This window comes from Uloborus diversus, unplaced genomic scaffold (assembly GCF_026930045.1).
Source record: "Uloborus diversus isolate 005 unplaced genomic scaffold, Udiv.v.3.1 scaffold_530, whole genome shotgun sequence".
Taxonomy (NCBI): Eukaryota; Metazoa; Arthropoda; class Arachnida; order Araneae; family Uloboridae; genus Uloborus; species Uloborus diversus.
The window spans coordinates 40,878-65,548 of NW_026558715.1; the positions used below are offsets into that span (position 1 = coordinate 40,878).

Genomic DNA, 24,671 nt, shown 5'->3' on the forward strand with positions numbered 1-24,671 from the left:
CCCCCCCACATTTGGCGTTAAAGTTTAATATACTTAACTTTTCTTTCCTTCCCATTTTCCTGATTGTCTGTCGATATCATCCTTCCTGAAGTGTTTTTAGTTGAACAACCACTTTAAACGAGGTGTCTTGTCCAAAAAGAACCTTGACCAGAGAAAGATCGCTAGACCAATCAAACAACCAATCGATGATTCTTCATGTCTGTTTCTATTCCAGCTGTTACTCAGGCAGCTCACTGAAATCCAAGGCGAGACGGGGAAAGTATAAAATTAGAATGAACAATGACATTCTCTTCGAAGTAACTCTTAAACTTCACCTTCTCACCCCTTTTATAACCTTCGCTCATACTGTTTATTTAATGGGCCCAAAAGTGGGCATCTGAAAATGTACTGAGCGTTTAACATTGACAACTGAAGGTTTTTGACTCATCAAATTCAAAAAACGTTAAGTGCATCTGTAGCGGTTTTTCTTCTTGAAACTAATTTGCTACTAAAGGAAGAAACTTAAGAGAAGGTCGTTTTACTCATCAACTTCAAAACCATTAAAAGCATCTGTAACGGTTTTTCTTCTTGAAATTAACTTACTACTAAAGAAAAAAAAACTTAAGGGAAGGTCGTACTTCAGCATACGGAAGAATAAATATTTTACCCTGCAATCTTAAGTAGAATTTGAACGGTTTGTGCGAAGAAACGACAGTTGATGTTCTTACAATTATAAGTTCTGTTCCTTTGTAGATGTTGAGAACCAAGGGTGCCCACCTGGGGGGGGGGGAGGAGGCATGGCGGAGACTGCGCTATTGAAATTTCTAGGGAAGTATTTTAAGTTTTTTTTTTTTTTTTGACTTTTTTTTAAGTGGGAGCCCAATTTTGAGAGACTTTGTGGTATTGAGGCTGGGCGGGGATGCCCTTGCTCTAAGGGGGTGATTACCCCTGTAAGAACGACTCCCTCCATCTCAAATTAAATTGCTACATTTAAGGTCTTTTGAACTGATTATTGATGTTGATGACTTTGTGACGTTGAACGTTTTTTTTTTTTTGTTCAGATTTCAAGATTGTGTGATAGCAATTAATAACTACCAAGAATACATATCATGATTTCCCCCTTTTTCGTGTACTTATTATCTTTAAGTTTACATTTCTTCAGTCTTAAAATATGTCAGTATTTTTCAATGAATAATATTGAAAAAAAGACTGAAAATCAAACTTTTTCAACGAGATCTTAAATTCGATCCAACTTCTGTTTAGGTTTCAAATTTAATTATTTACCATACCACTTGTATTTAGATATAAAAACAAAAGAACCTATCAAGGATGAATTTGCTTTCATAAACCAAGATTTTCTCTTTTCAGTGGCTTTCTCTTGGTTTACACAACCTGGAAGAAATTAGAGAAGAGTGATGGGAAAATGAACCTTTTTATGTTCTTCATTCATAAATACTGGAGGTGAGTTCAAACCAAAAGTAAAGACTAAACGAAGGAAATCTTCACGTTGAAGCCCAAACTAAGACTTAAAGTTGATGAGATGATGCATTTATGCTTTCGGAAGGTTAAAGGCATTATAACGATTTCCAACGTTGTTCTTTATGATATAAACTGAGCTAACGCAACTCTCTCGCTGTTAAGTGACCCAAACATAGGCGGATTTAGGACGACAATTTTGGGGGTGCAACAATAACAGGGATCTGGGGCGTGGGGGGTTTCAACAAGGCAGTGGCGAAATCAGAAAATAATTTTAGGCCAGGGCGTACTTTTAAGTCTAAAAAACGAGATGTAAACCATATTTAGTAACATTAGGAGATCAGCAGTTCTTAACATTTCAAACTGCAGAAAAAGTTTTAAACAAAAGTCGATGTTGTTAGAAGCAAGGGACGAATCCAGCTTCTGTTTTGAAAGGGGATTCACGCCCCAGAAAAAATTTGCAATAGTAGTTTTGAAAACGCAGTTTTAGAGTTCTTGGTGATATTTTAGGGGAAAGAATGATACGTGGGGCTCCAAGACTGTTTTTAGAAATTTAAGTCTTATAAATGTGATCATAGTCCATATTTATAGTTTGGGTTAGGAATGACACTCACTGACTGACCCCAATCGATTTTTTGAAAAACAGATAGAAATATGTCCCCCCCCCCACCAGCTCTTTAATTTTTTATAATTGAAGTTCCAAAAACGCTATGGTGGACAATTTTTGATGCTATTCCCGGACGATGGTCCTGAAGCTCTCCCCTGGAAAATTTTCGAAATTGAAGTCCTAAAAATGAAGTACTTATGCAATACTCCATGGTATTAAAAAGAGGATTTCAAAGGCTACTGTCCCAAAAGATTCTCCTACTTATCACGAAATAGTATAGTTTTCAAAACCAAAATATTAACAATATTTGATGATAATTAGAGAAAGGGGGTGGGAGGCCCTTGTTCGAATATTTTCCAAAATTAAAATCTTAAACACATGAGTGGAAGATCATATTTGGTAACGTTAGGGACACTGCAGTTTTCCAAAACTGAAGCTCCGAAAACGCAATTTTAAACGATTTTCGATGTTTTTAGGTGATCATAGGATCTTCCTTGGAAATGTTGCGAAATTGAAGCCCAAAAAACGAAATTTAAGATACTCCGTAATAACATTGGCAAGAGAGAGGGCATCGGGGGTAAAAAAAATTGAGGACTAATAGAAAAAATGAAAACGAAATAGAAAGAATGAAAAAAAAAGGGAGGGAGGAGTATGAAAGAAAGAGGATTGTGCGAGGAGGAGGGGGGAGGATACACACAATTCTCCATCAATAATCTGAAGCTGTTGAAAAATTTAAAGGTCAATATTTCTCTTTTTGATATAAATTAAGGTTTTTCCCCAATATTATTTATTTTTTTCTTCTTGAAATAACTGCATTTTCCTAAAATCAGATCTTTTCTTCTCTTCAATAATGAAAAATATATTTTTTAAAAACATCAATTCAGCATTCTGTGGGAAGGGTCACCAGTATTGTGCCCCATCCCCCCTGAATGCACCACTGCAGCAAGAATTCCGGGAGTCCTCCTTCAAAATTTTTTTGAAAATTTACCGGAAAAATGTTGGTTTTTAGTTGAGTTTGGACTAGATTTTATTAATTTTGTTGCAATTTTGTCTTTTTTTTTTTTTTTTTGACTTGATTATCTATAGTTGTTTCAAAGTAGAAGAATTCGTATTGATATACCAATAAATACACAATTACAGAGCAAACAATTATTCTATACTATAACACAGCACTAGTATAGCAACTATGAAATTTTTTTTACCCAACTGCGCTTCTGAGTGACAAATACTACATTAATTTTTTTTTAAATAAATTTAGTGCCAGGGGGTGCGGCGCACCCCCTGGCACCCCCGTAAATCCGCCTATGGACCCAAACATGCTAAATCACGTGATAAAGACCTTTCAGCTTTTTTCACATAATGTTGAGAGTGCTAAGTGTGTACGATAGCATTTTAAAGGTAGACATTTAAGATCTAGATAGAGCTACCATTGTTAATATGTTAAAATGCACCAAATAATATTTAAATCAAACAACCCGTTTTTCTCAGTCTCGGGAATAATTTGCTGTTTTGAAGAATTTCAATGTTAGCTGCAATAAAAATCTGCTCGGTTTTTTTGAATGAACGATTGAACAACACAAAGGCTTCCCGAACTTAAATTTTTGAGAGCGCGGAAATTCTCAATTTGCCGACTGCAACTCACACTTTTGCCGATAGGTAAAATGCGGGTTTGGACACATAAGCACATCTAATGAGAATGAACATTCGGGCATTTAAAGATTGCAATTATATCCCCAAGTTTGCTGAACCGTCAGACAAAATTTGCCGGATGACGTTTTATGGAATGTCGCAGCGTCTTCCCGTCGGGGCGCCCTTGACTACACATATAAACGAGGACACCCTTGTGGAGCTAAAAAAATTACATTCTATTAGTCATTTACACGTAGCCTAAGTTTCTAAATTGCAACACGGAAAACCGCGCATTTAACAAGTTTTGTTTCTTCATCCATTGCCAAATCGTTCTCAACGGGAGGTTTTTACCCGAAAGATTCGATGCGTCGTTCTCTGATGCACAAATCGAAGCCCCCTCAAAGTCCTAGCAGGCTGTCTCAACGTGACGAGGGGGTGGCCCCGGGCGGAGTGGGTGAAGAACGTCGGGAGTGTATACTCTTGGTAGGGTCACCCAAGGCGTGAAGGCCAATCCATTATGCTCAGCTAAAGTCTGCAGGCATGAGGCAAAGTCAGACTTCAACCTATGGTGCCTGAAGGTATTTACCTCCTGAAGCTGCAACTTCCCCCTTCACCATGCTGTATTCCGACCCTTCTGCTGTTTTGGGGGGACTTTGTTCGCACGGCTTCATGGACTTGGTATGATGTTTCTGTCTGCCAAGTGGGACAAGCAACAACAAACAGCAACAACAAATTAAAGACCAGTTCAGCTTATTTTGAACACATCCCCTTCAGTTTCTTGGGTTGTTCAACATCAACACATCCAAACCACACTTCCAAACCTCGTGATTATACTGGAGCCAACTCGGATTTTTCTATCTTGCTCTAATGAGATTCTAATCATAATAAATCTATTTAGATTTTATAATCAGATTTGATTTTTTTTTTTTTTTTTGCTATTCTCTACTAGCATAAGCCGTCATAGCCCTACCATGGGGCTCGTCTTTTCTTTTCCGGACTTCGTCTTTTTAACACAATATCAATCGCCTGTTTTCGGGTGATAAGACTTTGTGGTAACAGAACCGACTGAGATATTATTGATACCAAATTTAAGAAAGCATTTTTGAAGCAAATACAGTTTTTCAGGACAACTAGCGTTATACAAATACAAAGCATGTGTCCTATAAAGTGACGAGGTGTTTAATTTTTAGGATGACCCCCGCCTTAGGACTGACGTTAGCTCTCTTCATGGCTATGCCCTTGATCGATTCTGGTCCCATCTGGAAGTCGACTATCGAACCTCCTCTAAAAGTCTGCAGAGAATTTTGGTGGGGCAATATCCTCTACATCAACAACTGGTGGAATACAGATGAGTTTGTAAGTATTTTTATTTCCCTCATAGAAAGTCTTGTTCTTCTATTTCTAATGGTAAGATTTTGAGATCTACTTACTTGTTTGAACACGAGAAACACTAATACAACAGAATATGTTCGACTCGGTACACTCAGAGACGAAACATGAAAGGATTATTCTCTACCCAATACGTAAAAATATCCGCAAGCAAAAGAATGAGCACAAATGGTTATGTCTTTGCCTAATCAGAGCAGGTTTTTCACGCAGATAATTTTGTGAATCAGAAATAGTAGGCTCCTAGATTTAGTAGTTCGCAACCAAAAGGATACGCATTTATGCCTGTTCGAAGTAGGTGTTTTCACGCAGAGAATATTGCGCACTAGAAAGAGTAGGCCCATAGAGTCCGATAATTGCTGTCAAGCAAAAGGATGCGCACAAACAGTTACGCCTACTCTGAGCAGGTTTTTCCATACAGTGAATATTGCGTACTAAGAAGAGCCTCATACAGAGTCAAAAAATTGTTCTCAAAGAAAAGGGTGCGCACAAATCTTTACGCCTACTCTGAGCAGACTTTTTCATGCAGCCAGTTCTGCGAATTAGAAACAGTAGGCCCATAGTCAGATAGTTTCGCCATTCTCCCAGTGAAAAAATAAAGTAGTCTAGACAATTTATACATTATCTGCTGTTTAAATGGATTAGATGTAAAATACTGAATATTTTACAAATTCAACAAGTGTTTCAAAGAAAACGTAAACCAAAATGGAAACAAATCTAAAAAACTTATTTCATTATTGCCAAATCCTTACAGCAGTAATGAGCTCTCGTATTGAAAATTACATTCTGTTTATACTTTACGGCTTTACTGTATCAGTGTATACTGTAGTTAAACTGAAGATAATAGTACTTTAGTTGTGGACAAACGAGAAATAGTAAATCATATAACTTCAAGAGAATCTTTTTTTTACGTAACGATATGAACGAAACTGAAAAATACCAAGTTTTCCAACTAAAGCTAAAATTTTGCCTTAAACAACACGAAAGAACTGTTTTGAAATTGCAGTAACAAAATAGTGTTTTGTAAGAAATACTCTTGCAAAGTTTATTCTTTTGATTACTTTCAAATTTTTCAAATGATTTGTTACTGTTCCATTTTTTTAGTGCCTCTTGCATTCCTGGTATCTAGCTGCGCTCATGCAGTTCCATATGGTCGGAATAGTTTTACTGATACTGTTCTATAGGTAAGAAACATTTCTTTTCTTTCAAAGCTCGAAATTTATATTTTTTAAAGAGATTATTTTTTTTTTCAAATCTTCGGGGGGAATCGTATTATGTAGAGATTAACTTCTTCTGTGATCCGTTAATACCGAACTAATGGGAAGCTGACGTCGTGTACTGTTTAGGCACATCTCAAAGTATACTGAAATCGTTCCTTAGGATTCATAAAATATGCAAAAAGAGACATTAAAAAGATGAATTGTTATTAATTTTTATTTTTCTGATATTATGGTATTCAAATTAGTTTTTGTGCAAATTTCGTTTATGATGCTCATTCCTGTGGTTAAATTATTTTGTTAGTGAAATAAATGTATGACTAAATCAATGAACCACTGGTATAGTGGACAAGGCCAGAAATAAACCTTATTTGTTTGCAGTTATGTGATGACAAAGATAAAATTCCTCCAGTTATAATGACAATTTCTTTTTGTTTAGGTGGCCTGTGGTTGGTATTGTCTCAGGACTGTTAATTGTTGCTGGCTGCTGTGCAGTTACCGCAATGCTAACAGTCTGGTACGATTTTCCTATGCCAGCACCAGGGATCATTAGAGATATGGAGTAAGTTTGTTTCATGTGATTTTACTTAACAATCAGAACAGTTGTAGAGATTGTATTCCTTAAGCAGTGTTCAAGAAAGTCAAAAGAACAGAATGCTTGATAGCAAACTGAAGTGTTTGTGGGTGGTCAATGATAGTTTTTTCGAATCAGGACAACAAACGATCAATTACAATTCATTTCCAGCAATGAATCCTAAGTGTTTAAAAATCTTTATTTACGTTTAATTCTGTGATTTAGATATCAAAGCACTCGCGAAAAATAAAAAGCAATTTCCACACTTTACTCTACTTTTCCAATTAGGTATAATGACGTCCAGCGAGCAATCACACTCACTCAACTGTTTCTAAATTAAATAAATTCCGAAATGTACGAGTGGTATCACTATCTAGGAGTTATAATAAGGGCCCAGTAAGGATATAGTCATTGTCAACACGAAAGTGTTTTTGTGGTCTCAAGCTACAATTTTGACTTCTTTTATCATGAATTTCTACATCTTACTTGCAGGAAAGTAAACGACACTCATAGTTTCAAATGTTGACAGATTTGTGCTTGTGAAATGTATAAGTTTAGCAGTAGGTTCGTGTCATTTATTTATTGGTACTTTTTTCCACCAACTGTAACGCATTAAAATCCTACATGGCGATGAAGGTTAATGAAGAAGGGTATTTTAATTCAAATTGCTAATCTCACTAAGTTAATGTATGTAAGAGCCGCCAACCCCTAAAGCGAATTTTCTCCCTTGCTATGAGGAAACTTCATTAACCCGGCAAAATTCGGGCTGCTATAGTGCTTGCCAGCTTAGCGATATTTTTCTCAATGAAAATTACTTTTACTTTCGGCTAAAATCATGTCTCATATTGTGTTCCAACATTCCAAACGAAATCTATTAATTCACACAAATGCGTTATATTTTTTTTTTTGAAATTACTCAAAGTTTTCAAAAAAAAAATTCCTTAGTACCTTACTTTACGTACATCCTTACGTAGCTAAAATAATTTTGAAAACATTGAATTTTCAGAAAATTTTTTAGGGGTCAATCCAAGTTTTATTTTCTCGGTTTCAAGTTTTATAACTTCATTTTCAAAAACAAAGAAAATTTAGAAAACTATTTTGTTTTTTAACTAAAAGTTTAGCATCAAAGCACCATAATTGAAGTAACATTGAACAAGAACTTTTCTTACCTACCTGTCACAATCCAAAAAAGTGTAGCCTATAGAACAAAAAAGTCAGCAATAGAGTATGTTAGATTTTAAAGTATACTAGCACTCTTTTGCTGCCCATTTTGTTATAGATGTTTCCATAACAAAGTTCGTTTGATGCAGTAGCGTATTATACAGACTAACTTTATATTCAAAAGAACGATGCAGGAATGACAACAAAAAAAGCTTGTAAACTTTTTTTTGAAAAACTTTCTTTGATTCTGACGCCTATAATACATACTCAATAAAATAAAAAATGAGAACTAAATAGAAGACTACAGAATACTTAAGACGAATCCGATTGACTTTTTACATGCTTTTTCTTAAGACTATGGATCGAGCAAATGACAGGTATGGAAGCTTCTATATTTTACGCTACAACATGATCTTCATTCCCTATTCCCACATTCGAGTGCCAAACAGAAGCGCGGCACAATGAAATCTTTCTCCCAAACCAAAAATATAGCATGAAAACAACAAAAACAATTTTTAATCCTGAATTTTAACGGCGAACTTTTCCAGTACTTAGTATTGATATTCAAAATGTAAACTAACGGATCACGTGGTTTCCCCTAACCTCGAACCCAAATCATGAATAGACCCCTTTTTCCCTAAAAGTTTCCCTGCTGTTAAGAAAAATCCCTACGATTCAGTTACGGTTCATTCATTTGCAATGTTTCTCCCTCTCCTGCAGAGCAGACACGCCTTCTTCTTTGTGAGACGCCTGGATGGCGAATATGCGGAGAGGGCGAATTTGGGGTAGACGCTTGCTGTCAACCATATCGTTGCCAATACATGTGAGTAAAGATACGAATTAAATATTTTGCTCTGGGAATGGCAACATTTAATGTCATTTCATCATTTGTGATGTCATTGGCAGAAGCTTAAACAATAAAAGCGCAAGGATTTAAGTATTTTTTTTAAAATATTAAACTTAAACAAATTATTTAAAAAATGGTCAGATCCTATGTTTTTAAGCATGCTCTTTCAGAAAAAAATACCTTTTAAATTTTGAAAACGAACCCATTGGGTCTATTTATTTTACATAAATAGATAACCATGAAAGCCTGTGGTGCTACCACAGGAACTTAATATTTCAAGTGGAAAAAAAATCTACTTTTCAATTACTTTTTTTGTACATTTCAGTGTAATAGAGAACTACTTCTCCCGTATTTACGTCAAGCCTTTCGCACATATCGCCACTTATGTCATAGGAATGGTGTTCGCATTCGTTTTCATGAGAAACAGGAATAAGAAATTAAGTACGGTAAGTGAGCGCTTTCATTCAGTTTTGTTTTCTTACATTCTTTAAGTCGAATATATACTGTTTTAAGACTGCAATTGTTTTAAATCTTTTATCTGCCGATAATAAACTCAAAACTTCCTGTTTTGAACATTCTAAATATTCCTAAAGAGCGAAATTCGTTTGCACTTAATTTCTTCCTTGCAGTTTTGTATTGTTCGCAAATGAGAATCAACTTATTTATGTATTTGGTATTGTTCTTTCTTACTGTTCACTAACCACCTGTAGTTGGGGCAAGCTTAACCAGGCAGCGTTGTAATGCTATGGTTAGCTTTACCCAACTACAGGTGGAAATCTATAAGTTCATACAGTTTAATATTGTTTGGGTGTGGTTTTTCCACCAATAGAGTTGAGTTGTGTTATTTTTTCTTGACTAAAAATAGGAACATGAAATACAAAATTAACTTTTTTGCTTGGCATCCAGTAACTTTTCATACAGCCAAGTAGAATAGTATTTTTTATTTTACCTGCTGCGTTGTATAACTCCCAACGAAACTTTTTTAGTAGTTTAAAAACTCAATAAGCTTAAAAATACATTATTTTCCTCCAAGCAGTCAGTTTCGAAACATAATTTAAGAAAAATCAACTCGCGTACTTACTGCAATAAAAAAATCTACCCGTTTATAACGTTTATGGGGAAAATTCGGTAGGAATTCAGCGCTAGTGTGAGTTAAATATGGATTCGAAGTACTGACAGTGGAATTAGTGCTTCCATTTTTCTTTGTAACTTTCATGTTTGCTTCAATTTAACATATTCTTCTTAACTATTTATTGAAACAACTGGTATATTTTATGATAAGTCTTAGCATCTTCGATCGATTATATCCATGAAAATGGTAAGGAAAGCGCTGCTTAAGAATGGAAGGACTTGAGGATTCTTTAAGTTAGTTGTCCTTATTAAGATATAAGTAGAGCCAGGAGCGTGCACTGGAGGGGGGAGGAGAACGGACATCTGTTGGCCTAGGCCCAAGCCGGAAGGGGCCCGAGATTTTTAAAATAAGGGGGAAAATATATGTAGACACGTAGGGGTAAACAATATGGAGGGAGGTCCGAGAAAGTCATTTGTGATGGGCTTCAAAATTTCTGTTCACGTCCCTGAATAGTGTGAGCCTGCTTATATCCAAATGCATATGTTTATATGCATTTGGGCATATGTATATATATTTGGGCATGAGCATTTAAATATTATTGGCTCTTTTGAGGTTAGAGCATAATGTAGGCGCTTTTTAAAAATAAATACAGATCACTTTTACTTGAGTTTTCTTTGGAGCTTTTTGCATATTTTTGAGTTTTGTGTATTTATGCAAACACTTTCTTTTTCTAAATCTTTTCTTTCCAATTTTCTAGAATTTTTCTTTTACACATCTTTTCTTTTAGTCCTTGGCAGGCTTAAAGCTCCCCCTTTCGTGTGAAATCATGACTAGTACAGCCATTTGTGTATAATTAGCAACCCTTTATCGTTCATCTGTCTTGCTGGCGCAATATTGCATTAAATTAGATCGTTAAAATATTTGTGCTGAATGCATATTGTAATAGCAAATATGCTGGGCAGAATAATATTGTATCCATATTGCATCCACTGCTCCCTAGTTAAGTGTTTTTACTGAACCTTTGATGCTTAGAGTCGCAGACAGCCAAGGCCCCTTGTCGGCTATGTCACCGCCCCCCCCCCTCCAGTCTTTTCCAAAAAAAGAAAAAGAAAAGGGGAAAGAAAAGGAAAAAAAGAAAAATCAAAACTGCTTACTAGAAAACAATTAACTCTATTTTAAGTGCCACAAGAGTAAATACCAAAAGAATTTTTTCTCCCTTTTTCTTTTTTACTTTTCTTTCTTTTTTTTTTTTTACGTCAGTGTCGGCAGGCCCTTTCAAAGACCCAGGACTCTAGTTTCCAACATCGGGCCTGCTTTTACTGAATACAACGCAATAAATTTCGTATAAGAAAATATTTAACAATTATTGACTTTCTTTGACTAGAAATTATCAAGAAGTTCGAAAATCACAACAAATTTTTTACCCAATTTCGGTTCCAACTGTATACTGTTTACAAATTAAAGACAAATAGTTGCTTTTGTTTACTATTAGCTTAGGAAAGTACTCTAAACACTTGCGCGGTTTGAGTGCAGTTGAATAAAATTGAGTATCTCGTTCCGAGTTTACCTTTTTGAAATCGTATAAAAATTAGATGTTTTTCGACTTTAGTGAATGCTTTTAACTTAAATTTTGTTTTACAGAAGTACCAAATACTTGGTTGGACATTGGCAACTGCGTCGGCAATGACATCTGTATATGGAGTTTATGGCACTGCAGAAGATGCAGCTTTAAGAGCATTTTACATCGTTGGCCATCGCTTTGGTTGGGCTCTTGGAGTAGGATGGCTTGTTTACGCGTGTGCTAGTGGCTGTGGTGGTAAGTATAGCTCTTTTATTCAGACCCCAAAAAAAAAGAGCTTATTCTTACTGAAACTTCAAGACCCATTCGATTTTGTTTAACATCAGAGCCCATACGAATTTTTATTCGGTTATTCGACTTCAGAGCTATATCAATACGTAATGTATTCAATCGATCGTCTCAAAAACTTTATGACAATTTAGTGAGCAGATCTAGTTAATGCTTCTACTACAATCAATGTTAAATAATATTAAGAACTGAAACTTTAGATTCACGGCTGACATTGAACTTTATCTTGTCACGTACGTTAATAATATGAAAACGACGGAATCCGTGAATTACTATTGCCATTTTCATTAGTTCATAAAGAATGAACATCGATTCTTTTTTTGCTCTTTATGTATGTCAGCTGAGTTACAATCCAAAATGTAGCTCTTAGTTTGTTACAGTGGATTCTTTTTGCCCTAAAATACTCTATTGCGTCTTCCATAGTTAACTTGGTTTTCAAGCGGAATTTTTTCCACATTGCAGAAGGCGATAATTAACGGCCATTCCAACATTTGTTCGGCGATAATTAACAAATGTCGAGTTAAACTATTCCTTTGGTTTTTAAAGTAATCTATCAATAAACTATTTCGTTTCGTAGCAAAATAAGTGTACAGATTCATCTTCCGTTTGCCTCCTACTAAAATATCTATATACAATGCGCTTAATACTGAAACAACTTCAGTTGAAAGCAGTCAAAAGCATTAAAGGAACCTTTCTGAAATCATTGACACTTTCTTTATCAATGTATCCGTAAGTTCTTTCACCATTTTTCCTAATAAACTACGTTCAGTTTATTATGGTTTTGGTTGCCTCCCAATAAAGTATGAACCATAGCTTGGAATTTGTTCAGTTCTCAACCTAGTTTCTATAATTTTAAAATATAAAATGTTTTAAACCAAGAATAAAAATTTCAATTTCACTGTAAACTGATGTATCCACTTACTTCGTTTTTATATTGTAATTACTCATTTTTATGATAAGCAGACGGTTTGTTACAAATACAAGATAAATTTAGGAAAAACACATCGCCCAACACTCTACATGAACACTTAAGTCATTCGAACACTAACTTAATACCAGATATCACGATATTTGCTTCCGTGTAAAGGTGGTAATCAGTACGAAGCTAAAACTAAATTACATTTCAACTGAGATTTCTTCTACTGTACTAATTATTTGAAAATACACGAGAGAACTTTGTACTTCATCATTTCGATAAATATATTACTCCGTGATACATCAGGCTGCTTTCAAACCTTCTACACAATGGAAGGGCTTTCCTGGTGACTATAGTGCAGGAGTCTCCAATATGGTTTCCAATCCCGCGCCAATTTCAGTCCCGCGGGATTCCGGGATCCCGCCGGATTGACTTTATTCTTCAAAAAACTATTCAAATAGAAAAAGTTGAGCTTTTTAGAAAGAACTGATTGTAACTTGAATTAGTTTTCTCGAATTCCGTACACCAATTGTAGACCACTACAAATTCACATTCCAATTAGCAATTACCGTTTGGCATGCAAAAGTGATCCCAAAAAAAAGTCAAATGCATCTTAATAAAGAAGGAGCACTAATGGGATGGGAAAGGATTGATGAGTTAAAAAGTAACGCGTTTAATGAAGCGCTGTGGCTTCATTGCATTTGGTTTTACAATTAAATAATTGTGGACATTCAGCAAAAGATCCCCAATAAACTTCATCACCTTTAAAAATAGATTTTTTTCTTTCCAATAGAGGTCATGTTTGGTTCTTTTTCCAAGACCTGCAAATGAAATTTCGGACAAAAAACATGCCTATTTTATTTGCGTATTTCGCTATATCCAATATAAGTTGCACTGAGAACACACTTGTTATTTTATTAACGTTGGTCATTGTATCAGATTTGATTCATTACAACAGAGGATGAATGCTGATTGGTCCCACAAAGTAGTAGCTTCAGTAAAAGTTTTTGGATAACTTCGTTAATTTTACCTCTCATTTCAAAGAGACATTCAAAAACTTGAACAGTTGCGCTGTCATGCGAGTCATCCTGTGTATCATCCAAGTTTCATTATCATTCACGAATATTGAAGATTGCTCAGATTTACCCAATATAATTTTGAAGGTACCACTCACATTTATAATACTAACTTAACAATGATAAAGACATCAGCAGACATTTTCTAGGTTAGAAATCATAAATGATAGGCATTTCACTGCTTTTTCTTCGGAGAAAAATATTATGCACTTTTCGTAAGTTAAAGATTTTTTTTTTTTTTTTGCATTCTTTAAGTTTACATAAGCGTTAAAGTATTGCTTTCAGGCTACTCCCTACTTTGCAGTTTGTAATACACTTTCTCCATTTTTTTCTGAAGCACAATTTTCTGGGATTCGAATTTTAGTGATGGTTTTCGAAAACATCTGTAATTTTTACGAATGATCTCAATATCTGAACGAATGAAAACCGAAAATTCGAATGAGAATACCAATGCATTCTCTTAAATGGTAAATCCACCGTTCATCATATCGTCATCTCAGAGCAACAGTAAGATATCTAATCACAGAAATAACACTAAGATATCATACTGTTGCTGTGTGGTGACAATGTGCAACACTAAGTTTTTCTTGCTTTTCTTACATTCGTTTTATGAGGGGCAAAAGATGGAAAACGCATGCATTGAAAATCTTTGCTGGATTGGAAATTCCGCGGGATTTTGCTCTCAATCCCGCGAAATATCGTGCGGGGTCCCGTGGGATTCGGGATTGGGATTTCGGGATTGAAAATCCTAGTCTCCAATCTTTTTCACTCGCGGGCCACATTGTACATTTTTCGAGGCGAGGCGGGCCAGTAAAACAATATTTCAGTTCAGATGGTTTATTTAACATTAGCCCCTCCCTGCCCTCCCTCCTCCCATACTTCGCGAATATTTTCTTTTTTTTTTTAATTAAGCGCTCAGTGGTGTTTTTTTTTAACTTCTGGGCTTTATTCTAAGTTTCTATATTTTCTTATACATACTTGCTATTAGCTACATTAAATTATATTTTATATGCCCGTAAATTTCTAATAATATACCGATAGGGAGTCTTGTAAAATTTAAAATAATTCAGGAAACTGAAATAAAAAGTATTCTTTGTCACAAAATAAAGTGAAGGTTTTTTTAAAAAAAAAAAAAAAAGGCTAATGAGTGAGTGATAAAAGACAAAATTACTGCAATGTACTACAAATTTATTTTATTGAATTAATGACGATTAAAAACTTGGAAATAAGAACAAAACACGTGTAAAGGTTTTAAAAATTTTTAGAAAGTTAAAAAATTAATGAGAAGATAGCATTTGTTTACCGCTAAAAATTTGTCCATTCAGGGACAAACTTCGCAGTTCCGATCATTAAGAGTGATTTCAAATGTTCGTCTGATAAAGAAAATCTATACTAAGATTCAACATACTTTAATTTTGAAAATGTCTGTTCACACTTGTAAGTGGGCGCAAAAAGAGAACTTAGCTCTAGCATGAATTTTAAGAGAGATGGAACAGTCTGCGTCTTTTTCAAAATAATTGTGGACAACGTCTTTCTGAAAAAATTGGGAACTGGGAATTCCCATGATTATGTATGTTCTGAACTGTGGATTTCCACATGTCGTGAATTCCAAAAACATTTAACTAGTGCAGCTACGGAAAGCTAACGAGGAAGAACACACACACACAAAAAAGAACTTCTATGCAATATCTTTTTCCCTCTGTAGACTAAAAAAACTTAGCAACGATCCCGCGTGGACTGAACTCAGCAGAATTAAGCTGTATGATTCGCGTAAAGTAATGTCTTCAGGGACGCAACAAACTTGAATTTAACAAAGGGTAAAATCCTCAATTTACCGAATAAAAAAAATACGAATATGTGCGTATACCTACTTTTAGCCAGATTTTTAAAAAGAAGCAATATTGCAACAATATCGTCAAATTTGTTGAATCATCCGCTAAAATTTTATGGATAAGGAAATTTCGGGATGTCTCTGTGACCTGCCATCGAGACGTCTTCTAATGTCTTATCAAGTCCAAATTCATGGATGCCACGATCGTTTTCTTCTACATATCTCGATCTCCAGACATTGCAACATGTCAATTGATATTTACCGCCAATATTTCTTGGAAACTGCTCTTTTTATTTTGAGAGTAATAGTTCATCGTAGAACATAGGTTTTGCTAAACTTCAGGACAGTTCTTTTTACTGTTTTTTGCGTCCGTAGATGGAGAGCAATTGTGTTATGTTCATTGCATTTCGTGTTGAGACATAAGGATTTCGTATGAAGAAAACGGCCCTTCCTCTTGCACGTGAGAAGAAATCTTTATGGTGTACAATGTTTTTACCCATATGCCTTGTTTGAACCCTTTCGAATTCTTCACCTCGTACACGCACACACAGTCACTGATTAAATAAATTTTGTTTTGTCAGCATCATTGCTGCTTAAACCAGACTTAGTACATTGATTTTGTTATGTTTTTGATGAGGATTGAGCAAATTTGATTTTGTATAAGCATAAGATGAAGTAACTGAAGTTGTATAACACAGGAGAATGTTGTAAGCGGCAGACGTAGACATATATATCTTAATATTACTAGCAACTCGATGTTGCTGATTTGTGATGTTTGAGTCGAATTTTCTACATTAAAAATATCCTCATATTTATCTTTTCAACTGTATTGTTTCACATCGAAGCATTTGTTTCAAATCTACAGCTATTACTCGTTTTCATTTTGAGAAGTCAGCAATGCTTATGCTGCAATAGAAAAACGCAAGAGCAAACTCGTCACCAGTTTTCTTATGGTAGAACGTTGGCATCATTTTGTGAATATTGAAATTGTCTTTTGATAGTACAGCTAAGAACCATAGTCTCAATCGATACCCGTCACCAGCTTTCTTTTGCTAGAACGTTGACATTAGTTTTTTGAATATTGAAATTGTGTTTTGATAGTACAACTAAGAACCACCGTCTGAACACTTTTTTCCCGCAATTTAAATCTTTTTTGCAATACAATTTTCTTACAGATAGAGGAAGGTTGCCGTCAATGGACCACATAAGTTTTCCATTTTTTTAGGAAGAAAATCCCACTTAAATTTTAAGTTAATTATAAGCGTAATTAATATATTTCTCTTTTATGAAGAATATTCACTTTTATGATATGATAAATGTACACAATAAAGAATAAAAGTTAAAAATACATAGTTTAGCATGTGGTCCATTCATTGCAAGCAGTTGCTATGGATGGACTATCGAATTTCCATCGATGGACCAAATTCTCAAATTAGAAAATCAATGCGTAACTTACAAATATTTATTACAGGTGATCAATAATCTCTACAAATAACAGTAAGTTATAGAAAAAAGAGACTAGTTTTCTAAAAAAAAATTCGGATAGGAGGAACTTTAAAAAAACCCAGCACTCACACAACTGTTGTCATCACACCTCGTTCACCACTTGATATTTTCAAAACCTGTGCAACACCATTCTTAGCTAATATCTTTTTGGCCTCTTTTGAATTATTAGGAGTTTTCTTTAATTCATTTTGAAAATTTTTGTTCGACAAAAGATTGTACTTGCCGACAAGGCTCTCTAAAATGTCCGAGAACTTATTGACTATTTTCTTACTGAAACCAGAGGCTTAAGTAGACTACCAGAGAATAGCAGCCCTAACAGACTTTTTGTCTTAATTAAATTTGAGAGACATTATTTCTCTCGGCCACTTGAAAGACCAATTCCCACAATTTTTTGGAAGTGAAATTTTTTATAGGTCTCCTCCCGTTTCAAAATATAACTCACTAATTGTGTTCCTATTTTGGAGGGCTGAACCTCCTAAACTTCTCATAAGTGACTCAAGTGACAGTGAACAGGTTTTTATCTTCCATGTGTCTAAGTTGTTTTCAGGGCTCTATATTTTCAGAAAGTTACCGCCCTACAGCCAGGGCTAAGACAGAAATACATGAAATACACCACCAGCTCGGTCATTCCATCCGAGGACTGCAGTTTTGTGCTTATTAGCACCCGTCAGCCCGAAATAGGAAGTGACTGAGCTGGAGGTGGAAAACTTCTAAAGGAAGCTAAGAGTACCAAACAAACTGGTAGCCAATATATAACTGATAGCTCTATATTGTCGACAAGCTTATATTATAGCATGTTCCATGCTCTCACTTGTGCACTGGCCATATTTTACTAATTTTGGCATTTTTCTTTAACAGCAAAAGCATTTGAAACTGTGTTACTGTTTTTTAAATACTTAATGACTTTTTAAAAAGTTTTTAAGTTGAAATTACAATAAAGTGAGTGAGTTTTCATGATTTACTAAGAAACATTTTTTCATTTTCATTATTATCATTCATTTAAAAACAATTGGGTAATTTTCAAAGATAATTGAGCTGAAATTTTAGCGATATTTGTGATATACTATGAATGAACTACTTTGGCTGGTGTTCCATTCATGGAAACACCTAGCGGTTCAATGATGGCATCTGTGTCATTTTGAATGTTCTTGTAGGTGTTACTGCTGTGACGAATCATGACTGAACATGAAATATGGGCGGTTGTACCAGCGGCGTACGCAGACAAATCAGTTCGGGGGGGGGGGCTGAGCTCGAAAGTCTTTGAGCTGGGGGGGGGGGGGATACTTATGAACTGGTAGCTAAGAAAAGTTCATGTATCGCTTTTCTGATATCAATACGAATGTAAGATTTCAAAAATACATCATTAAAAAAAAAAAAACTTGTTCTTTATTATAATTATTGTTACATGTGCTATAATGAATTCTGAAGATTTTTATAATGATAAAAAAACATCTAAAACTTACATGTTACAATATTAGATCCAGCTTCCTAGATTTTTTCGAAAATTCATCTAAAATTATGTCGTCGGAAATGTCTATATCCCTAGAGAAGTGCAAGTCCGTTTAGTCTTGTTTCACTAATAGAGTTCCTTAAGTATGCTTTTAATGAACGCAAAGTCGAAAAACTTCGTTCAGCTGTTGCAATTGTCACTGGTAAGATGCACAGAATTTTTAAAAGAGTATAAATGTTTGGAAACATATCTTTTGGGCACTTGGCGATTGCGTCGATTCCCGAAGAAGGTCTAAGGGATGGATCGATGGCGCACCACTTTTTTTTCCAAAGCTCAAACTCTGCTTCTATAACTTCTTGATAACCAGACATATCGCTCCGGTACAGCTTAATCAAACTTTCAATTGATGAAAAGTTTTCTTTGTGTACATTCTGTGGAAGTATATTTTTAAACGCTTTCAAAATTTCCTAGTGAGACAAAAACCGCTCGTCCAGGGAAAGGATGATGTCGTCTAAGAATGGAATGAATACGGCTCTCCTGAAATACTCCTCTGTCGGCGTGTAAGGCACATTTTTTCTGTATAGTTGCGAGTTGCAAAGTCTTGGAATGCTTTCAGCCACGTTTAAATCTTCAGCAAGACTTTGTACTTCTTCAAAAATATTTTTAAATCTCATTTCTGCATCTTCTCTCATTTTTTGTAACAGATTGCTAACGCTAGCAACCATGTCTAGAGCATTAACTAGGTCTAGATTTTTCAACTGCAAGTATTCTGAGAGATTATACGTATAAGAAAGAAGTTTGGAGGCTACAAACAAGGATAATAAACTAAAATTGCACACATTATTAAGCAGACTCTGTGCTTTACTGCTATCTTTTGTTGAAGATTCCTCTCCAATTTCTTCTAAAGCAGAGACGACTGCGCACACATTCTCCTTGAACAATACGATTGCTTCGTGTCTCAAGACCCATCGCGTCTCACACATTCTCTTCAATTTTGTAACATTTGTTTCAGGATTTTTCCTTTCAATCCACTTCTTTAAAATTTCTGATCGTTTACTTGATTTGAAAAAAGTGCATATTTCTTTCAAAATTGCGAACATATTCCGAATATCTCGACTTTTGCAACCGTCAGATAAACATAAATTTAAAGAGTGGGACGCACAATGCGTGTATAAAGCCTTTCGGTACGTTTGCTTCATTATGGCTTGAACTCCGCGGAACTCTCCTCGCATTGCTGAAGCACCATCATAGCCTTGGCCACGGAGATTGTGCAAATCAATTCCGAGATTACTTAAAGTATCCTTAATCGTCGTGCAAAGTCCTTTTCCGGTAACATCGTTGACAGGAACAAAGCATAGGAAATCCTCCCTGACACTCGCAGTCACATCATCTAAGTATCGGACACACAGAGAAAATTGTTGAATACCAGCAATATCTGTTGTTTCATCGGCTAGAACTGAAAATAATCCAGATTTGTGTACTCTGTCTCTGATTTGCATCTGAATCATTTCCCCAAATGTGTTAATAATTTCGTTTTGTATACGTGGGCTAGTATACATTGCGTTTCCTACACTCATCACTAAATGTTGCCTTAAATCAACATCACCACCAGCTGCCCGCTACCGCAAAAGAGCACGAAAATTACCGTCGTTCTTTTCAGGATCTTCTAGTGTGATGCGACCAGAATCTTGGTGGCCTCTCAAAGCTATCTGCTGCTTCCCGCAAAGTCTGATAGTTTGAACAATTGGAACAAGTGCTGCTCGGTTTTTTCTTGCAGTAACTTTCCTTTGGTTGTTAACTTGAACAGCAATATCTTCCGTCTCTTTTTCTGATATCGATCGGATGCTATCTGCAGTAAGCAGCAGTTTTGATGGTAGCTTGTGTGTTCGTGACTTCGGAATATTTCCAAACTATCTTTTAAATTTTTGCACGGTTTGGATACAAGTTTTCTAATCATGACATGTTTCCCTTTACCAACTGTATCCTCGCTACGGAAAAGCACACAGAACTTGCAGAATGTTCCTTTTTCTTGATCAGAATAGGCCAACCATTTGAACTGCATTAGCCAATTCGTTTGAAAATGTCGTTTAAAGCGACCACAGTCCTCAGCTGGAAAAACGTATTTTTTATCTGGCTCCCACAATCCCGCAAGAGCTTTGAGTTTTTCCTCGTTTGACAATTTTCGATTGACATAGCTGGAAATGTCATTGAAACGTTTTTCCTCCATAGGAACTGGTAGGGGCTCTAGTCCTTCCTCCATAGGAAACTGGTCGGAAATTTTCTCTATAGGAAGCTGGTCTTTCCCTCCGTAAGAAACATCTTCATTTGTTTTCTGTTCTTCGATAACAGTAATTTGTGAGTCATTTGATAATTTAGGTTTTTTAAAAAAATCTCTCAAACTGGTTTGATTCCGCTTCGTAAATTTCGGTTTCTCGTGCTCCATCCTTTCCATGTTTGCCTCGCTAAAACTAACTATTACTCTGAGCGCCGAGCTGCTAAACTGCGGAAAGACCAAAGGCTTCAGAATTGTCATTGTGTTTCTTATGGCAGTCAAATTTCTAGTAATTCTACTCAAAGGAAGTGTCCCTGTATTAACTGTCGGATCACTATAGCAATTCTACGTTAATGTACTTCACTCTGCAGTCTGCAGTATAGATAGTCGGACTTTGTTACTGTCAGAGATTATAAAACCCATTTTTCACCTGTCACTAGAAGCACACACAAGCGCAGCTCAAATAATAAGATTAAGTAAGTCCCCGAAACCTTAACTACCTCCCCCTTTCTTTTACTGACCAGAACAAACCGCCCCAAGGGAATGACACCAGGTGCAGCAAAATAGTCACTCGCTTCCCTTTTCCTTTATCTCGACAAAGGAACAGAGTTGCTGTGTGTGATACAAGAAAATAAATGAAAAGGTGGAAATATTTTTTCCCCTTTCTTTTAATATGTACAAGCCGTGATTACAAAAAAAAAAAAAAAAAAACTATGTTAACTTTATTTTCATAATTTTGAAAATTTCGGGGGGGGGGGCTGTAGCCCTATCAGCCCACCCCCTGGGTACACCACTGGGTTGTACTTAAAAATGCAGTCTTTTAAGTTAATGTTCACCTTTAATTGATCAGTGATATTCAAAGCATGTTATAACTACATGAAAATCTCAAATTTGTAAGAGAATGGTAGGAATATTAATCTGAACGTTTCACAATATAATAAAGTAATTCTAGCACGTTGACGACTTTGCAGTAGACTTTTCAGACAAAGGAAGGTAATAAACCTAATAACGCGTCTGCACACTTTTTTTCGGGAAATATCTTCGTGGTCCAGTCATGGGACCTGGTCCATTGACGTCAACCTTCCCCTAAATTGCTCAGCCCGCTTTCAGCCATAGGCTCTCAACATTCTATATCGATCCATTGCCTCAAATTTTTCCTCGGGCAAAGGATAGCTGTCCAGTACGTTGCTCCTCAAAGGAATTTCTGATTTCTAAAAGCTTCTAATCATAAGGTGAAAATTTGGCTGCCATAACTTCAAATCCTTGACGTTTCCAAAAGTATCGGTGTCAATTAATCCCGTTCATATTTCCTTCCAGGGTAGGCATTGACAACAGCATCAAGTAAAATTATTTCTTCTAATAAAATAATTTAATAGGATTAACGTGTTAGAAAGGAATGTGCAGAACGATGTTAACGAAGTTAAGCCCGAAATTGACTCATAAGGCGGCACTAAAACACCGTTCGAATAACAGGAGCTTTTGTCTGCTGATCACGAGGCAAAATCCGACTGTGTTTCTTTGCTGTAATAGTCAGTTCAGTTCGTATGAAAGTTTCTAACATAAAACAAGTTACATAAAGAAACAGCGAATAACGTATGTGCAAGCAAAAAGCAATTATACGAATGAAAAACAGAAGGCATTCTGCTAAGCAAACGGGTTCACTTTCATAAATTATTTGTCGCGTTGATATGGGTTTGGGCAAGAACCATAAAATTTTTGTCTTCTAAGATACAGTTCACCATGTATCTCACTTATAACTGACATTTTGGAGAAGGTTTTGGAGCCAATAAATATTCGCACTTTTTTTAATGAAATACAGAAACTGAGCTGAAAATACCAAAAACGTAAATAAACATATCCTGAAATAAACTACTTGGGAGTGATCAGGAATAAGATGCTTTTTTTAAAATTAGATATTTAGTCTTTGTAGAGGCGAGGAGGTTACATTTCATCATGAAAAAACTGGGGAATCGCACAGAACTTCTGGTTTTGTTCCGACATAACATTGATTAGTTTATCAATCCAGTGGTCTTTTCCAGCATAATCTTTTTCAACATAATTTCTATTCCGGAGTAATGAATAATGGACGAAAAAATGTCCCTCTCTCATACCCGACTTTCCTAATTCATCTCTGACAGAATCATTGAAACACAAATTTAGAGATAAATTCGTAATTTTATTTACTTAAAGTGAACTCTCCGTGGGTATTTGAGCTGTCTACAGACACGTAGCAGACAGTTTCGATGCCCGGCGTCCATTGACACATTTATTTCTTTGGCTAATCAAATCTTTCCATTTACAAAAGACGTCTCTTAAAAGTTTTTATCTCGGAAATATTGTTTAAGAAAGATGAAACCACTCATTTGGAACGAAATTACTTCTTTTTAAGCATGTTTTCCTGATTTTAAGTATCTTGGTTCCTTGGAACAAAATTGGTAAAACTTTCTTTTCATTTATCACTTTTCTCAGCACGTTCTGCACCAATCGTAAGTCTATAAATCCATGCCCAGAATGAACGAACGCATGCTTTAACGCATCAAAGCAATCTTTTACACTGAGCATGGAACCAAAAATATCCGTGAACGAAAAAATAAATGGACCGTTGCTACACTGTTAGTAAGGTATATTACTAATCAAGCAGTTTACAGCCTTTGAACGCCTTATACGTATATTTTTTCTGACGTTAAACTATAAGTCTAACTCAGCAAGCATCCCTAAAGAAATAGGTTGATCTTTGTTCGCCTGTCTTCTTATTATTCATTAATTACTAATTTCTTTGGTGTAACTAAAGTTGTAAACTCTACAACGCTATTTATATTTCATACTTCGAAGTTCAGTAACGATTTTTTTACAGGTATAGGGTAAACCGTTTTCTTTCCTGGAATGCATTCTATCCTTTGGGACAGCTGAGTTACCTCACGTATTTGATACACCCTCTGGTGATAATATACAGAAGTGCATCCCTCAGAGAGAGAGTTTACTACGGACATAGTGACATGGTAGGTATCTTGACTTTTGATCTTACCTTGCTATCCCTTACATTTGACACATGTTAAACAAAAGAACTGTCGCTGTTCTTGTCGATATCAGTTATCATAACAAGCTTTTCTATCGAGCAGGAAAACATACAGGATTTAACTTTACCGTATCAGCACACAGCACTATTTTCCAATTTGAATCATGCTAGGTTGGCTCTATTAGGTTTAATGGCGCAACAGCCCTTATAGGCTACTCTGCGCCAATCATGCTTGGACTGAGAGAATTATAGTTTCGTCACGGATATCACACCATAGTTGTTCTTTCACTCACCAAAAAAATATCTCAATGCTATGAAATTTGGCTTGCTTTTTATATCTTCCTTCTATACCAGTTGACATTAAAAAAAAAAATCTTTCCCCGAAATACAGTCGGACCTCGATATAAGGTCACTCCACGGGACTTCACAAAACCGACCTTATAAGCGGGGTGACCTTATAACCGTTCATATATATATTTATTAATAAATAAGGATGTATACATTAATTCTTTTCAAAATTTAATACGTCCAAAAACATCAGTTAATTAAATTATAGTAGTTGAATTGATTTGAACCAATTGAACTTTTTCGAATTAATATGAAATTTTGAAATGCTTTTTTTAAACTTCCATCTTTACTAATAATATAGCTGAAAGTCTCTCTGTCCAGAGGATGTCTTGATCTCTGTGACGCGCATAGCCCCTAGATTGTTCGGTCGATGTTCATGAAATTTGGCACAAAGTTAGTTTGTTGCATGGGGGTGTGCACCTCGAAGCGATTTTTCAAAAA

At 35.5% G+C, this 24,671-nt stretch overlaps 1 protein-coding gene across 1 annotated transcript in view; it reads left to right on the forward strand.

Moving 5' to 3' along the window:
- Positions 1–24,671, forward strand: part of LOC129233565 (nose resistant to fluoxetine protein 6-like) — a 46,879-nt gene that overhangs the window by 19,553 nt on the left and 2,655 nt on the right. Inside the window, exons 8-14 of the mRNA XM_054867574.1 lie at positions 1,348–1,440; positions 4,882–5,047; positions 6,182–6,261; positions 6,734–6,856; positions 9,202–9,322; positions 11,590–11,768; positions 23,727–23,865. Coding sequence (XP_054723549.1) covers positions 1,348–1,440; positions 4,882–5,047; positions 6,182–6,261; positions 6,734–6,856; positions 9,202–9,322; positions 11,590–11,768; positions 23,727–23,865 — 901 coding nt within the window. The remainder of the gene's footprint in view (positions 1–1,347; positions 1,441–4,881; positions 5,048–6,181; positions 6,262–6,733; positions 6,857–9,201; positions 9,323–11,589; positions 11,769–23,726; positions 23,866–24,671) is intronic.